The sequence below is a fragment of the Gigantopelta aegis genome, chromosome 3 (genome assembly GCF_016097555.1).
Source record: "Gigantopelta aegis isolate Gae_Host chromosome 3, Gae_host_genome, whole genome shotgun sequence".
Taxonomy (NCBI): Eukaryota; Metazoa; Mollusca; class Gastropoda; order Neomphalida; family Peltospiridae; genus Gigantopelta; species Gigantopelta aegis.
In genome coordinates this window covers 27,186,806-27,205,148 of record NC_054701.1, presented here as the reverse complement: position 1 = coordinate 27,205,148, position 18,343 = coordinate 27,186,806, and the positions used below count along the sequence as shown (strand labels likewise).

Below are 18,343 nucleotides of genomic sequence, written 5' to 3'. Positions count from 1 at the left end.
TTACCTCGTACATTACTGTTTTACTATTAATTCAAAGGCGTCAGAAATAGGCTAGGTTGAGAGAGGTGGGGAGGAGTGCGGTGGGATGAGGGCAGGACACTGGTCTCCACCTCTGAAACGAGATGAGGCATTACACGTGACCCACTACCTCAAAGTTGAAAGGCGATCACAACCAGTTATCTGAAACGTTCACAGAAATATTCATAATGATTCATGTTATTAGAATATTGTTTTAATAAAATCAGTTTATTATAAACATTCACAGTTGCACGTTTTATAATGTGCGTGCGTTTGTGTGTCGGTCTGTGTGTGTGTGTGTGTGTGCGTGCGTGTTCAGGGTGTTTGTGTTTATGTCTGTGTGTGTGTCTTTGTGTGTGTGTGTGTGTGTGTGTGTTTGTATGCATACATTCATGAACCATCAAAAGAATCTCATCCTTTGCTACTCTTCTTTCTGCTATAAGATTGGTTAAGCCCACCTTGAAGTGGAAATCTTCCAGATGCAGCTGAAGTTTCTGATGTGCTGGAGTGGTTATAGATTTTTAAAACATTAAACAAAATAATCAAATATAACAAAAAGGATTTTTTAAAAAGTTGTTTTTGTTTTAAACCTGACCGATTTATCTCTCACAACTTGTGCAATGATAAGAGCTTGAATATGCCAATAGTTTTATTATTCAGATTAAAGATAGTTTAAACAATATTTATTGCCGTCAAAATGCGGTTTGAGATTGGCCAACAGGCAAGAGCCTATATTAAGGCCTCTCCCTACATTTATAAATACAAGTTTGATACATCAAGATGACAGAAATAGTATAATAATTTAAATAAATTCAAATTAGCTAAGATGAGAAGAATGGAAGAGAGAGAGAAGAAAGGAAAAATAAAAATAGATAGTTGATATATTATTTAGTCACAGTTGGGAAGGGAGAAGGAGGAATAATGAATGGTTAGTTATCGAAACGTTTGCTATTAATTATAAAGTCTTGAACAGATTTAAATATAACACTATTTTCGTGGGTACTAAAATTTGGGTCACCAAATAATAAAGTCTTGCAATTAAGATTGTGATATTTTGACAGGTGAGTATTACGAATTACATTATATAGTGGACAATAACATAAAAAATGTTCTGCATCTTCAATAAGATGTCCACAAGTACAAAATGGACTGTCACTTACGTGTCTTACAAATTTATGACCATTTAGATCGCTAGTTCCCAAGCGGAGTCGACTATGTAATATCTGTTGCCTTCTATCACCATCGTAAAAGTAGCACGGTACAATTGGGTCTGATTTATTTAATTCTGATTTAAATCTATTTAACGATGAAGAATTCCTAATATCGGACGTTATATTATTCCATAATTTAACTGCGGAAGGAAAAAAGGAATTCGCGAAAAGTTTAGTTCGACAAAAGTATGTAAGGAGGCGATCTACATTACGAGTGTAATATGTTTTTTTTGCAGAAATGGGGCGTGGTAATTGTAATGTCAAGAATGTGGGGAGCAAGTTATTAGAAAGTTTGTACATCATACATAGTTTATGGCGACTTCTCCTTTCTGATAAAGATATAAAACCAGTTTCGCTATATAGTAACTCGTGGGATGTTCCCCGAACAGAACCACAAATTGTACGCAAAGCGTCCAAGTGTACATTTTCAAGATTGTATGCCTGTTGGAGACTACAATTATCCCAAAGAATATCGGCATAATAAAAAATGGGAAGAATAAATGATCTATAGATTTTTACTAATGATTTTCTAGATAATCTATATTTAAAGGATCGAAGACAATTTACCATTTTACTGGCCTTACTTACAATATTTTGTATATGGAAATCCCATTCCGCAGATTTCTGGAATGTAAGGCCCAAGTGTTTATGGACATCAACCTCTGATACTTGTACGTTGTCTAAAAATAACTTAGGATTGCTGGGTTTTTTAATTTTTCGGCTAAACAACAAGATTTCGTTTTTTTCGGGACTAAACTTAACAAGCCACCGTTTAGCCCACTTGTTAATATGCTCTAAGTCAGAGTTTAAAATATTACAACATAGTTCAGGATTTTCAACAGTAAAGATTAAAGATGTGGGTGGGTTGGTGAATTTTAACATGCTCATATACCACTAAGGTTTCGAGCATGTCTGTCCCGGGTCTCCCTCTGTGGATAGCTACAGGCTCGATCCAGGACAATAATTTAGGGGTAAGATGTACCTAGTTTGCTACTGTACCAATCTGTCAGAAGATAGGTCATGGGACCAACACATTCCATATCCTTGTGATCTGTTGCCATGAACTATCAGAATGTATCAAATTTATGCTAATGACACTTAAATTGGTAGAATATCACTTGGATTTGAATAAAAATTTACTTTGGTTAAATATACTAATAGAATCCCTAGACGGAGTAGGATCCAGAAAATAATGTGAAAAAAGGCACATGGGCAAACTCGTATGAATTTTTTTTTTAAATTCATGGGTCAATGAAATTTAAAAGAAAAAGAAAAAAAAAGAAAAAAAAAGAGGCACTTAATATACTGTCAAAAAAGAAACGCATAGGTGATGGGGAAAGAAGAATTTTTTTTGATTTGACAAAATATAGGTTTTTTTTGTACAATGTTGCTGAATGACCATGTTTGTTAATGTTCCTGGAATGGGACAGCATGCCCAAATGCACCCTAAAACCAATTGAACGCACATTGTGCGACAATTGCAGGAAATCGGCGTTAAACGGTCAGATTTTGGCGAATGCACGTGAAACTCGGGGGAAAAGATTGGGGTAGAGATGGGTATTTAAAGCTGCAATGCTCGCAATGATGCCTCATTTCCATTTCGACGTAGACGAGTTACAAGATGCCAAGACTAAACCTGCCGAATGGAAACATTGCAATAGGCCGCCTCCAGTTAGGTGAATCGCAGTCAGCAGTCGCACGCCACATGAACGTCCATCAGAGCATCATTTCACGTCTCTGGGACAGGTACCAACAGTTTCAATCAGCTGAAGACTGGCTCAGAAGTGGAAGACCTCGCATAACAACTTCTACACATGATCGCTACATTCGGGTTCTGCACTTGCGTCACCGAACTGCCACAGCAACGAACACTGCTGGACGCATACCTGGTTTGAGAAGGGTGTCTGCACAAACCATTCGGAACCGACTTCGAGAAGCTGGTTTACGAGCTAGGAGACCGCATGTTGGCTCCGTCCTGCGACGTCAACATCTACATTTACGTGTTCGTTGGTGCACGAATGTACAGGGGTGGAACTTGGGAAACTGGCGGCGAGTATGGTTCAGCAACAAGTCACGTTTCCTTCTACAGCGACATGATGGACGACGACGTGTTTACAGACGCCGCAATGAACGTTTTGCCAAAAACTGCGTCGCCCAAGTTGACAGATTCGGTGGAGGGAGTGTCATGATGTAGGGAGCCATGTCATACACCGGCAGAAGTGAACGTGTTCGTACAAGGCAACCCGACAGCTGTAGCCTACGCTACCGGGATGAAATTCTTCGCCGTCACATGCTTCCCATTTTGGATCGACAGAGAGCTCTTTCAGCAGGACAATTCCAGGCCGCATACGGCACGTGTAATAATGGATTTCCTACAGATTGAGAACATTAATGTGCTGCCATAGCCATCAAAATCGCCATATGTCAACCCCATTGTACATCTATGGGACGAACTGGACAGACGTGTACGTCAGCGTGACCCGGAGATGCATACGCTTCCGCAACTGCAGGGGCGTGCGCAGGAAATTTTGCAGGGGGGGGGGGGGGGTTTTGAGGTTTTTGGCGAAGCCCGACACCGCGAGCGCCACAGGTGCGAAGCCCGTGGCGGGGGGTCTGGGGGGCCCTTCCCCCGAAAATTTTGAAAAGTTGACCCCTTGTAGGGCTATTCTGAGGGGTTTTCTGCTGGCTAGCCGAGCTGCTTTCTGGAGTGATGCCGATGTTTATTTGTCGTTTCACACATAAATACATGACAGTTCATGTACATAAATACACATCTAATTAATTAAACAATAATATTAAAAACGCAAATGTAAAATTAATTTCTACAAAATAAATGTCAAATTAATTATTAAATATGTACACATTTTTCTTTGTATTTGAACCCCGAGCAGCAGTTTGTTTTGTTTAATGACACCACCAGGGCACATTCATTAATCAGTCATCGGCTATTGGATGTCAAACATTTGGTAATTCTGACAGGTATTCATCAACAAAAAAAAAACCTGCTACATTTTTCCTAATACAGCAAGGGATATTTTATATGCACTTTCCCAGACTGGAAAGCACATACCATGACCTTTGACCAGTTGTGATGCACAGATTAAAATGAGAAAAACCCAATCAGTTGAATGGATCCGAGATGGTTTGATCCTGCAATGTAAGCGAGCACTCAACCGACTGAGCCAAATGCCCCTCCTACATTGATTTATTAATCATTGGCAAGTGGATGTCAAACATTTGGTAATTTAACATATAGTCTTAGAGAAGAAACCCACTACATTTTTTCCATTAGTAGCAAGGATCTTTTATATGTACCATCTCATAGACAGCTTAGCACATACCACAGCCTTTAATATATTAGTTGTGGTGCAATAGCTGGAATGAGAAATAACTTAACAGGCCCACCGATGATCCTAGACCGATCGAGCATCAAGTGAGTGCTTTACCACCCTGTAATCGATACAAATGTAGTCATGGTTAAGATTAATCTGAATAAAAACCTTTTAACAATTTCAAAATCATATCTTTGCACAAGGCAGTCAAAAGGATTTTTTGACAATATGACAACTGCTTCCATGAGTAACTGCAACTGACTTTGTTTAACTAGTTCAGTTAAATATGTAATCTATACAAATGTACTGTCATGGTTAAAAGAGTAATTTGAATGATAAAAACCATTACCAGTTTCAAAATCATATCTTTGCACAAGGCAGTCAAAAGGATATTTTGACAATAGTATGATACTGTGACTGCTTCCATGAGTCACTCTAAGGCATATCATCATTTTGAAAGCCTTCCAGGATGACACATCCTTCAAACTTCGCCTGTAAATGGACTGCCATTCCCAAGACTGATTAAACAGATCTGAATCTGCACAAAACAGGGCTTGCGGGAAATAAAAACCGGTGTTTATATGCACTGTCCAAAAGGTGATGGTATCTAATAATCAGGTGTTTGCGAATGCCTCGGAAAGATGAACATATCCCTGTTCATTGTTTTCATCAAACAATGAAAATTATGTACAAAATAACACCCAAAAGATAAAAATGCATGTGCATGATTAAAACAGGGTATAGCATAGCAGCAGACGTTTTAGTCAGTGATGCGACATACAGTATGAAAATAGCCTTTAAATATCTATCACAAACTTATGAAAGCCATCAGGCCATGAATGTCACAACTGATGAAACAATTCCTGTGCCAAAATGACATGCCATTCTTTGAAATCGGCATACAATGAGCATGCCCTGGGGTATTTCACATCAGAAGTTGTAATAATTTATGCAGACATTAAAAGTTGGAGCAGAAGGAATATTTCTCTATATAATGGGAAAATTGACGATTGGAAAGTTGAAGTCATCCCTTTTGTCATACAGTTTAGTTTAAGATACCAGTTTTGATTAAACATAAATATATAAATGTACATACATCTTTTGATTTACAATATGTACAGTAAATAAAAAGAAACAAACAACAAAAAACAATCACTTTTTACACAATTTTGCTTGTACTAGACCTCCAAATATTACCACACAAAATTAGACAAAATGCTAATTATAAAATTATGAACTGTCCATATTCTTCTTCAGTCTAATCTAATAATACTTATATGTACAGATAAATGTTATCACAGCCAGAATACATTGTAACCAGTACATTAATTGTACATGTCATATATTAAAACACTGAAGCTCATTTATTTTGCTGCTTCATTAAAAAACTAATCCATCCAAAAACGCTTCCCATAAAAGCACCAGTTATAATATATGACACAATTTTAAGTTGTCTTTCTTCTTTTAATTCTGCCTTCCATTTTTCTTCAAAAGCCTTGAAATTCTGTTTTTTCTTCCTTACATCTGAATAATGCATTCTGTAAAATTCATCAAAATTGTAGGTACTTGTCCGACCAGTTGGAGGAGATCCCCTCTTTTTGCCTACAAATGGATCCCTTTTGGGATAAGTTTCTTCAAACTGGTATCTTTGTCCAAGTCCTTGATCATAGAGTCGTCTTTTACGAACATTTCCAAGAATTTCATATGCCTCTGATATATCTGAAAACAGTCTTTCTGAATCGGCATCTTTATTAACATCTGGGTGGTACATTTTTGACCGCGTATAGTAAGCAGTTTTGATCTGACCTTGGGTAGCATTTATTGGAATCCCAAGGACATCATAATAAAATGTCTTTGACCTAGCAGCATAATGTCTGTTCTGTACGACGTGCGGAATAAAAAGCCAGAGCATTCCATGAATTCCTGCTGGCAAATGGACACGAAAATGGCACTTTTTCAAAACAATATTTCTTGACATGCTGATCATGTTGAAATATTTATACTCGAAGTCAGCTGGCACTTCTTTTATGCCTACATACCAACAAGTGCCTTATTAGCAAGTCTAGTTTACAATAATTTAAAACCCTGGTCTGACTTAAGTCCAGAAGTAACATTTCGTCCAACAATAAATAAAAACCACCTTGATGATTTCCCAACCCAAACCGGAAGTGTACCCTTTTTACGCTTCTGTTCAAATAGTTATTATTTTATATAAAAGTACTAAATATATTTTCATCGAAATTAGAATTATTAATTTCTTAAATTGTAACAAACATGTATTAAGATGCGGATGATTTTAAAATAGTAGCGTAGCAGGTATATTTCATATTGCATTGCCTGATATCACCCCGTGATGTGATACATATATTAATACTAGTACTGGGATTGTTTATTTTGAATTCCACATTTATATAAATCAAAATGGCATCATCTGGCCGTCCCGAAAAGCAAGCGCCGCCTGAAATAGTATGTGTGTGCTTATTTTAAAATAAGAATATTGGTATATTGTTATATGACGTAACACAACATACATATATATATATTTTTTTGTATTTCAGTACTATGGAGAAAAAGAAGCGAGAAAATACACGTCAAAGTGAGTCTTCACATGTCTCCCCTTGTCGGGTGAGACTGAATTATACGGGACAGGATTTGTTTTTTTCACACATGCTTGATGCATCAGATTCCTTTTTTTTTAAATAAATACTTCCAAATTTTTTTTTAACCCACCAACTTTTGCTCTGAACTCTTTGAAAGACTTCCGCACCAACAAAAGCACCCTTGTGCAGGAAAGTTTACACAGAATATCCAAAATATTATTTTAATATATAATTTTTCAAGATTCCGGGTCGTTTCACCTTAAAACCATTTCGAACCTTGCGATGTTTCGCCCTTAGTCCTAATCTCATTCATACCGAGTCGTTTCGCCCCCTCCCCCCAATATATTTATTATAGTTTTTACGTCTTTTTTTCTTTTTCTTCTTCTTCTGTTTATTCATTATTCATGACCAAATATTAGGTAATTTTCTGTCTTTTGATATTAATACCTTATCAGCTATTGACTGTCTGTCAGCTGAAGCTGGGCGAAATCAACATAACATACTTGGCCTTTGAACTTCAGCCGGTTAAAGCTGGGCGAAATTGCCGTATGTAGTATTAAGAAACCACAGCACATAATTAGTAGTATGCAGTGTGACTGTTCATAAATTAAATTATTAATGCTGTGAATATATTGTCTATATAAATAGTATATTATCTAAGGTCTGTACATATTTCATGTATTTAGCTTAGTAAATGATATTGGAAATAAACAAAATTATAACATTATTTTTATCTGTAAAAATACACTGCAATATACACCGCAATGTGTGAAATCTAAAAATCAATGGATATAGGATACACCAATGAATAAATTTGGGTATGGTAACATACCTGTTTTAACCTGTACATGTATCTCTAACCCTACCCGTACCTTAACATATTTGTAAAAATTTGTTTGGAGGTAAGTAAGGAAGATTTTTCAGATTGCATCACTGGCACACTCTCACTGGCAATGTAATTTGTCTGTCCATCTGTCCCACATATATAGTTTTCCAGATGGTTTTTCACAATGCCTCGATATTGAGCTAAATTTTTTTATACAGATCATTTATCATGTTCGAATGTTACAAATCATGTTTGACTGTTATGGCAATTTACCCAGTTATGGCCCTTGAATTAGGAGAATTGAAAATTTGTTTTCCAGACTATTTGCAATGTCTCAAGATATTGAGTTGAAATTTTGTGTCATGTTCTGTTTCAGATCAAGTTTGACCAATATTGACATTTATTGCAATATACCCATATTTCACAATTATGGCCCTTGAACTTTGGAGCAGTACTCTCAGAATGATTGTTATCATATATATATTATTAGTCCCCAACTAAGTACGACATCAAAGTTTCCTTTTTCTTTAACCACAATTTTTATGGTTTTACATTATGCTTCCTCCTTTGTTTCTACACTGATGATTTCTGCACAGTGCATTTTATCTTGGGAATTAATTTATTTTTAACATATTTTTTCAATTTCGAAGAGGGCTATGTCCCACAAAAAGACCAAATTTAATTTGCATAAGTACATTTTCTCATGCAGGGTTCATGTGGGTTTCTATTGTTATGGAAATCTTGGCAAGCTATGGAATGTACAAATGTCATTTTCCAATTCCAAGCCTGAAACTTTGTTGATAATTTTGTTTTTCTATTGAATGTGACACAAAAAGATATTTTTAAATCACATTAATAATTTTAATATTGTTAGATTATGCTGATGACAGAAGAAATACCTTTGATTTTTTATATATTTGTTTTAAAGGTTATGAAAAATCTGTTAAAATGTCATGCAGAGTTCTGGAATATGGTTGATAACGAAATGCATGAACCCTTATTTGAATGTTGTTGTATGTTTTCAGTTCACATATGATAGAAATTCAACAGCAACTGTCACAACGAGCGATAGAACTTCTATCTCTTCCAGAAGATACTCCATGTTTTATATTAGATGTTGGGTAAGATTAATACATCTCTTCATTGTCCGTCTTTGTTTTATTCACTTGTGTGCACTTACATCTTAACCTCTTTATTTTTGCATTTAATTCATCAAGGATTATTTCCAAACAAGCTGAATAAATATGTTTTTAAACTCATTTTAAAAAAGAAACACATGGGGTTGCTATTATGTATTTATATAACAATTTCAAAAACAACGTTTAGATGGATAGATGAGGCCATTTTATCATGGTCTATAGTAGACTGTTGAAGGTGAAAAAAATTATGAATATTAATAAACTTAATGAAAATGTTAATCACAAGCATGATATGGTAACTGACATATTTATATTTTGTGTTGCAGTTGTGGTTCTGGACTGAGCGGTGAATGTCTTACGGACTTAGGACACGTTTGGGTTGGACTAGATATCAGTCCTCACATGTTAGGTAAAAGTTACGCAGGGTGAAAAATAAATATATTATTAATTATATGTGTATTTTCCAGTATCACTAATCAATTTTCATTTGGTTAGTAACTTTCACAAATCAAAATTTAGAAAACACTTTAGTTAACATTAGAAAAATTTAGAAAATTCACATTCCTGGTCAGTCTATCCATGATAGAAGTTAATATTTAACTATGGAGAGGTTAGCACTGGTATATCCTTAAACTTGATGGCTAAATCACTGGATCATTGATGCTTGTAAATAGACATAAGCAAAACTATATATAACTGATTATTTATTAGATCTAAACAAAAATAAATATAAATAATAAAAATAAAATAAAGATCCAACTAAAAGTGTTAACAATACTGTCCTTAGAATACAACTGAGGTTAATATATTTTTTTCTGTTTCTTAAATTGCAAAATGTAACTGTTCATATGTTGATTATTGATAAGAGTGAACTATTTTTTCTTTAGATGTAGCTGTGGAGAGAGAAGCAGAAGGCGACCTTGTTTTGTCAGACATGGGCTATGGTGTTCCTTTCAGACCAGGCACATTTGATGGTGTCATTAGGTAAACATTAACAACATTTTACTTTACCATTAAAACAACTCTATATATTTGGGTGGGGAGGTATTGAGTTGAGCCTATACTTCAGGAATATTTTTTTCATTCTGTGTGCATTGTACAGTAATAAAAAGTAAAAATATATTCAATTGAAATAAATTGGTAAAGAAAGAACGCTTTTAGTTTCTTATAGTATGATAAATTTATGTTAGTATCTACAATTTTTCAATAGTATTTCAGCTTTACAATGGCTGTGTAATGCAGATAAGAGATTTCATCATCCACCCAGAAGGTTACACAAGTTCTTCAGCACACTGTATGCAGCTATGGTAAGTGTCACCAAGGAACTCATATTTACTATTCATCTGTATTACAACATGATAGAAATGCTTTATGCAGCCATATTTATTTGCAGTTCTTATAGAATGAAAACAGATAATTACCACACGTGTATGAAGGTTTAAGTACATCAGCCTAGTAACTGCAACAGCAACCTAATAGGGTACACTATTTCAGTCTGTGTTAAGGCTGTAAACATTTTTTTTCTTTTCTTTTTTTTTAGTGATTGCCAGTTTTTGTGTGTGTTTTTTTTGTTAAATGATACTAGAGCTCATAGATTAATCATCAGTTAATTCTTCTTCTTCTTCTTCTGCATTCAGTCGAGATTTGGCCGTATTAGATCAATAATCCGGATATGATGACAAAATGTGACGTCTTCCGGAGGTCGTCAAGAAGTCCCCAGAGTTTGATATTGAGGGGTTGTCTTGTGTCCAAAATTTCTGACGGTTCTCTTCCAGGTGTGGGCAGTTTTGTAGGATGTGTTCTGAATGTAAATCATTTAATAATTCTGACATGAAGTCTTTGTTTTTCCATCAACAACAAGGAATCTTTTGTGTGGATTTTCCCAGAAAAGGCAGCACATACTGCAGCCTTTGATATTCCAGTGATGGAGTACTGATTGGTATAGGACGGGAGGGGGTGGGGGTGGGGGGGGGGGGCTGACATTGGGGTATGATTCTATGACACAAGTATCACAGGCATGTTTTCTACCATCTAAGCTACATACCACTTCTTAGTAATATTGTTTCAAATTCTAGTTGAAATGTTATTTGTATATAACCATTTTCCCAAAGTGGTTACTTTGTACTTTTAGCATGTTTAAACTGCTATGAACAAGGCTTTTCTTTTTTCACAAAGGAACCTTTTTAAAAAACAAAATAAACGTAATTTTATCATACTGAATGTACTATTTCAGAGTCGAGGATCCCGTGCTGTGTTTCAGTTGTACCCAGAAAACAGTCAACAGCTGGAATTGATTACTCAACAAGCCATGAAGGCAGGCTTCACTGGCGGTTTGGTCGTTGATTTTCCCAACAGTACAAAAGCAAAAAAGTATATCTGAATTTTTATTTTTTTATTTTAACAATACTTACCCTATCTCAAAATATAGTTGTTCTTTTTGACAAATCACAACTTAATTTACTGTATATTTTCGGTACTCGATCACCAGTATTATAGTGGGGCGGGACGTAGCCCAGTGGTACAGCGCTCGGTCGGTGTGAGATCAATCCCTGTCAGTGGGCCCATTGGGCTATTTCTCGTTCCAGCCAGTGCACCATGACTGGTATATCAAAGGCTGTGGTATGTGCTACCCTGTCTGAGGGATGGTGCATATAAAAGATGTCTTGCTGCTTATCGAAAAGAGTAGCCTATGAAGTGGCGACAGTGGGTTTCCTCACTCAATATCTGTGTGGTCCTTAACCATATGTCTGACGCCATATATCCGTCAATAAAATGTGTTGAGTGCGTTGTTAAATAAAACATTTTCTTCCTTCCTTCCAATATTAAAATTTCCATATATTTTTTTGTAACCCACTTTCATCTCCCTTTTGGCAATAGTATAATGTATTGTTTTTACAGGATGTACCTGTGTCTGTTTGCCGGTGGTGTTGTTCAGCAGTTACCCAAGGGTCTGGGAACAGAAGAAACTGTCCCAGGACAGATACAGTACAGTGATACAAGGTCAGTAGGACTAGGTGAAAGCACAGCAATAAACAAAACAAAATCAAACACTTCTAGTCAGGTTCAAACATCCCAACAGCCAATGGGATGGCCTAAAATTCTTCTACTGTATGCTCCCTCTTGTTCTGGTCACGTGACTGTAACTTCCTTCTTTTTCCCTTTCTTTTTCAATGTTTCATACAGAAAAAGCATTTCTAACAATTGTAAATTTGGGGTTAAAATATAAACCCTTATAAAATGTTTTAGAATTCTTTGAAACTTTTAATCTTTAATATACAGTACGAAACTCCCAAATCGAGAAAACATTTTTTTATATAACATATTTAATCTTTAAAACATGTTTGGGATGTTAACAATAGCATTTCAGTGTTTCTCTTAATTTTTTAATAATCCTGAATTGTGTAATTTTATTTTATTTTTTGCTTGTACATAGAGAAAGGATAAGAGGTGCCCGGGGTAAACCATTAAAGAAAAGTCGTGACTGGATACTGGAGAAAAAAGAAAGAAGAAGAAGACAAGGAAAGTAAGAAAGAATTGTTATTAATATTTTAAATAACTCTTTATTTCTGTTTTGTTGTCATGTTAGCAGGTATTGATCTGACCTCACTCAACAAATAATGTATATTTTTTATAAAAAATATTACTGTAGCTTTTTTTAATTAAGTTGATTTCCTATAAGTGGTTAAGTAATAATCTTTTGTACTAGACATGCATCTGTTATTACCATAATATGTTGCTACAAGTATATGTACTTAGTATGGTAGTGATTTCTCAAATAAACGGTAGTGTCTAGGACTACCCTAGTTCCACACAAAATTTTAGTACTTTTTTCACAGGTACCCCATACATGTATAAACCACACGGCTACTTGACACTACTTGGTACTAGATGAAATAAAATTGCATACATTTTTTGCGCAGATGAAATTAATTTTTTTTTACAGTCAACACACTCGAATTTATCACCAATCACAGGATTTGTGGTGTTAACTTTTCTATCAAAAGTTGGGTGCACCTCGAACTTTGACCCAGCCGGATGTTAATTGGTTTAATACTACCATTGAGGAAAAGACTGAAAAAGCACTTTATTTGTTGATAGGGACAATTTGTGGTTATTGCTCATTTCTTTTTACTTTTTAAGTTCTTGTATTTCGTCAACTGTTTATATCCCATTATACTACTGTAAACTGGATTAATATTGTGACATGTTTTTTTTGCGAATACGCACTTCGGCACATGTTCACGACATTTAACTTTTGCAAATGACTGTTGGCACATATAAAAAATAATGTGTGTAAAAAAATAATGCATGCGTATAAATTTCACGACTTGAGGTTGAGTGCGAACGATGCAAAATTAATATACACAACAAGTTTTCCCCGGTTTACAGTATGTACTAGATATAACCCATGCTACACATATTAAGGTTTCAAGTTTCTAAGGGAGTGTGGTGGGTCCTACACTTGCCTTAACAACACTCACATTCTTGTGTTTGACCATGGTAGCATGAATTAAAAAAATTGACAAAGTATTTTTTTAAATTGTAAAGTTGCAACATTCTTCATAAGTTTTTTCTTTCTTTCTTTCTTTTTTTTTTCAGAGATGTCAGAAAAGACACAAAGTACACAGGAAGACACAGAAAGTCAAGATTTTAGTTATTTTGATGGACTATATATAAATTGCTATTATGATATACTAAATAGTGTTGGGTTTTTTTATTTAGAAAATGTTTTTATATCAGTGTGGTATAACATTTCCCCAACCACATTAAACAATTCCGAGTTAATTATTGAAACCACATTTATGCTGAAAGGAAAGTTGATTGTCTGCATAGTGTTTCTGGAGTTTTCGCAGTTTGTCAAAAAAATTCCATATTCTCCATCCAAAACATATTACATGTTTCAGCTGATACTTTGTAGATATTATGAATGGGGATCACCATTTCCAACCATTTGTGCAATCTTAACCCAAGGGTTATTCTTAGGCATCTAATAATTTGTAATAACCACAGGTGTTTAGCCACGTGCATAGTCTTTTTGTTTTTTCCTTTCTGCCTAGGACTTTACAAGTCTAAAATAAAAACACTTTTCATAAATCCAGCTGATAATGACAACCATCGACATTCATAGATCATCATAGCAACATGAATACACATCCATTAAATGAAAAATTAATTTTATGTTTATTTACAGTTTAACCAATCTATATGATAAAACATCACTATCCAGAAATTGTACACAGGCATGTAGCCAGGATTTTGAGGAGATGGGGGTCCGGGGGCATATTGAAAAAAAACCCACACCTGTAGGAGGGGGGGGGGGGGGTCAACCCCCTGCCCGACCTCCCATTGGCTATGGGCCTAATGCACATTGTCGTACTCCATCTTGTGTCAAACTATGGTACATGCAAAAATAAACTAATGATCAACAGCAATATAAAAATGCAAGAGGTAAATAGTCAATGTATTTTTTGTGCTGGGGTGTCATTAAACATCTATTCTATTCTATTTTATTCTGTCTTGTTTCCACAGTTGTAACAAATCTCACCTTATGTCTAGACCAAGCCCTTGTCCGTCCACCTTTTGAGCTGCAAAATAATTAGTTCTTCATTTATTTCAACTTATTTTTATGCTTAAATCCAATCAAGGTTCAAGCACACTGTCCTGGGCACACACCTCAGCCATCTGTCCAGAAAAGTGGGTTAGTTGTTAGTGAGAGAGAAGTCGATGCAGTGGTCTTGTACATACCCATGGAGTCATTAAAACTTTATCTGGGTGGGAGCAAAGCCAGTACCTATCGGCTTATGTCTGATGGCTCAACCACGACACCACCGAGGCTGGTAATCTTCATTTATCCTTGGAAATAATTAACTACATGTATTCTATAACAAACATCTTGTTATTTGTAGATAACATAATTGGTTTAATAACATTTCAATATATTTATTCAGGATTTTTAAGATGTTGACCATACCAATACCAATATTTAGTAGAATAGAGCACTGGAGCAAAATCTTCAACTTCTACTGTAAGCAGCATAGAGTTTTTATATTGCAGTGACGGATCTAGGGTGGGGGGGGGGGGGGCAGGCCTCCCCGAAATTTCATGACAGTTATATATATAGTCAAACCTGTCTCAGTCGGACAAGGGAGTAGGTAAAAGTGGCCACTTAATACAGGTTTCCACAGATTACAGGTTGCCACATACAGAGCCTTTAAAACATTCGTTGTTTCTTGTTTTACCGTCTGTACTGCTAATTAACGGATGTGTGCTTCACAATTGACTATAAATCAACTTATTCTCCTTCACTCAAACTGCAACTGGAATGCATTAAATTAACCATTCTCAACAAATTTGTTTTCTTTTTCCATTTAATTCCTACTGTATGGTAAGTGAATCTACATACGTCAAGCGTAGCCTGCTCAGAGATAATTAGTTGCCTTCCAAAGTCATACTTTCCTAATTGATACAGTTGGGATGTCAGGACTGAATGGGTACTAGTATTCCTGAAGATGTGAAGATCGGTTATTTGCTGCACCTTATCATTGTTGTTAAAATATCTCTTTTATATAACAGTAAACATTTACTGTGGCTGCTTAATACAGGGATTTTGGGAGGGAAAAAGGTGGCCACTTAAGACAGGTGGCCACTAGAACAGGTTTGACTATATATATTTTTTCCTTCAGGAATGTTTTTTGTGGCCTTAGACCACGTCACTGGGACCCCTAAATGGATTTTCTGGATCTGCCACTGTATTGGGTGATTAAAAAAACCCATCCCACTTTCAATTTCATTTTTCTGCATTTCATACTTTTCCTGCTATTCAACTTCAAAACATACTTGATGGTTTTTTTCATTTAATCATCTGATATATACCAGGTACTTTTTTTTATATAGACATGACTGCATGTACCACAGCCTTTGCTATACCAGACATGGTACTGGCGTAGGAAGTGTGTGTGTGTGGTTGGGGGGGCTTTTCAGATATTTTGCTTTATAATGTAAATATGAAAGTGTGCCCCCCCCCCCGGCACCTTCCTATGTCACTGAATGGTGCACTCTTGTTAAACAGCTTAAAATATTATTGAAACTGTATTTCCTATGGGCATGTTTCATTGTATTATGGGTTGATATTTCATTTTTAAAATTGGGGGGGGGGAGAGAGACAAAAAAACAAAAACAACCCAACTTTATAATGAAAGAAGTAAATTTATTTTCCTGATTTAACAGTACAAATTCTACACAATTCACATGAACTAAAGTACTAATCAAAATTATACCCAGGTGATTTTCCAGTCTTACCGGGTATATATTAGTTATGAAAATCCCTGGAATAAAAACCATAAAAATGTGTCAGTATTATCATGACCTGTTATGGTATTCAGACAAATGATACCTAAAATGACAATAAATGACCTGTTGTAGATAGAAATATGAGATTTATTTACAATTTTACTGCAAAACATATGTAAACAGACTATAACACCAAGTTTGATATTGAACACACCTGAGACCACCTCTCTGCTTAGCTTAATCCTTGTGATTTCACCTGTCAAGTGTAATCAATATAAACCTGGGTGTTATAGTCTTCCAAATTACATATGTTTTGCAGTAAAATTGTAAATACATCTCATATTTCTATCTATAACAGGTCATTTATTGTAATTTTTTCTACTGGTTGTTTGAGTACCATAACAGGTCATGATAATACTGACACATCTTCATGGTTTTTATTCCAGGGATTTTCATAACTAATATATATATAAGACTGGAAAATCACCTGGGTATAATTTTGATTAGTACTTTAATATACGTCTGATAGACAACACCACACTAACTACAAGTAACTACCTTTTACTGTTAAAGTGAACATTTCCAGCAAAAGGTTTGTATCTGCTACAATTCTTCAACAAAAACATTTACTACATGTGTCGCAATGAAATAATCATAAAGAATTCAAACTTATGACTATATTAACAAAATTTATTCATCACTAGAATGGTAACACTATGACATTCTTCCAAAACTATTAAAAAACAACAACCAGAATGGCAAAGTCATGTTGTATGCTTATTAGTGAAAACGTAAATCAAATAAATGATCCACAATCATGTAGGAGGGAAGGGGTAGCAGTTACAGATAAAAAAAACTTGGCTGGTAAATACTCAAACCAAATATGAAAGCCATCCAGTAAAGTGCTGAAGGCAGTTAGAGAGACAAACCAAACATTAACCCTGCTTGAATCAAATCCTGAAATCAAATATAATTCTGCAACTGCATCACATAATATGTCTAAATAATGGTAAAAGCAAAAGTGAATTGTAGTCCTACATGAACTTAACCAACTGTTCACACAGATGGTTGGAGGGCTGGCCAGAAATTGTCATTCAATTTGACTGGCATTATGTGCTGCAAAAAAAGTCCAAATTTGTTTCAACCCGATTAAGGAGTTGCCAGAAAATAAACTTGTACAATTTTAATGTAAATCTTAACAAAGTGTTTAATTGGTTACAGTGAGCATGTAGATGCAATATGGAATATCTTTTCACAGTGAAACCCATTTAAACCGGACACCCACAAGACCAAGTAAAAAGTTAGGTTTTAATATGTAACCAGTTCAGAGGTTCTGTACTGATATTTTAAAAGGGACCCTGTAAAATGTCCAGTTTTGAGGAAATTCTGGTTTTAGAAGGTCTGGTTTTGAGAGGTTTCATTGTATTAAGAATTGGAAACGATGGTTAACCATTGAAAATGAAACTTGGTAAGAATATATTGCTTATTCGATCAATTTCAGATATTGGCTTCGTTTGCCAAGCCTACTACTTGAATGTGTTAATTTAATATAATTTTTCAAAATTCTACTTTTAATATTCGGGTAAACTTAAATATTGAACTGAATATTAATTTTAATCGGGTTTTTTAAATCCCGATATGGGGAGATGGTTTATTTAATGACACCACTAGAATATTTATGAATCATCGGCTATTGAATATCAAACATTTGATAATTCTCACAAAGTCTCAAAGGAAATTAATTAAATTCTACTGGTAGCAGCATGGGATCTTTTATATACTTTCTCATATGGGGGGTGGGACGTAGCCCAGTGGTACAGTGCTTGCTTGATGCGTGGTTGGTGTGGGATCGATCCCCGTCGGTGGGCCCATTGGGCTATTTCTCGTTCCAGCCAGTGCACCACGACTGGTATATCAAAGGCTGTGG

The 18,343-nt window shown here is 35.3% G+C and overlaps 2 protein-coding genes across 2 annotated transcripts; one reads left to right on the top strand and one right to left on the bottom strand.

Annotated features, from left to right (window-relative positions):
* Positions 1-5,716: 5,716 nt before the first annotated feature.
* On the bottom strand, positions 5,717-6,757 carry LOC121367800 (dnaJ homolog subfamily C member 30, mitochondrial-like). The gene has a single exon (XM_041492173.1). It carries the CDS (start codon positions 6,546-6,548, stop codon positions 5,922-5,924), a length of 627 nt encoding a protein of 208 aa, XP_041348107.1. The 5' UTR covers positions 6,549-6,757; the 3' UTR covers positions 5,717-5,921.
* Positions 6,758-6,935: 178 nt separating this feature from the next.
* Positions 6,936-13,825, top strand: LOC121367799 (probable 18S rRNA (guanine-N(7))-methyltransferase). The gene is made up of 10 exons (XM_041492172.1): positions 6,936-7,027; positions 7,120-7,157; positions 9,013-9,108; positions 9,453-9,535; positions 10,014-10,110; positions 10,337-10,433; positions 11,360-11,496; positions 12,025-12,126; positions 12,560-12,649; positions 13,726-13,825. Exons 1-10 carry the CDS (start codon positions 6,983-6,985, stop codon positions 13,778-13,780), a joined length of 840 nt encoding a protein of 279 aa, XP_041348106.1. The 5' UTR covers positions 6,936-6,982; the 3' UTR covers positions 13,781-13,825.
* The last annotated feature ends 4,518 nt before the right edge of the window (positions 13,826-18,343 follow it).

Excerpts from the sequence above, each read along its gene's own strand:
- LOC121367800 (XM_041492173.1), bottom strand. The coding sequence starts at position 6,548 with ATGATCAGCATGTCAAGAAATATTGTTTTGAAAAAGTGCCATTTTCGT.
- LOC121367799 (XM_041492172.1), top strand. The coding sequence starts at position 6,983 with ATGGCATCATCTGGCCGTCCCGAAAAGCAAGCGCCGCCTGAAATA. Across the intron at positions 7,028-7,119 it reads AGCAAGCGCCGCCTGAAATA|TACTATGGAGAAAAAGAAGC; the intron begins GTATGTGTGTGC and ends TTTGTATTTCAG. Across the intron at positions 12,127-12,559 it reads ATACAGTACAGTGATACAAG|AGAAAGGATAAGAGGTGCCC; the intron begins GTCAGTAGGACT and ends GCTTGTACATAG.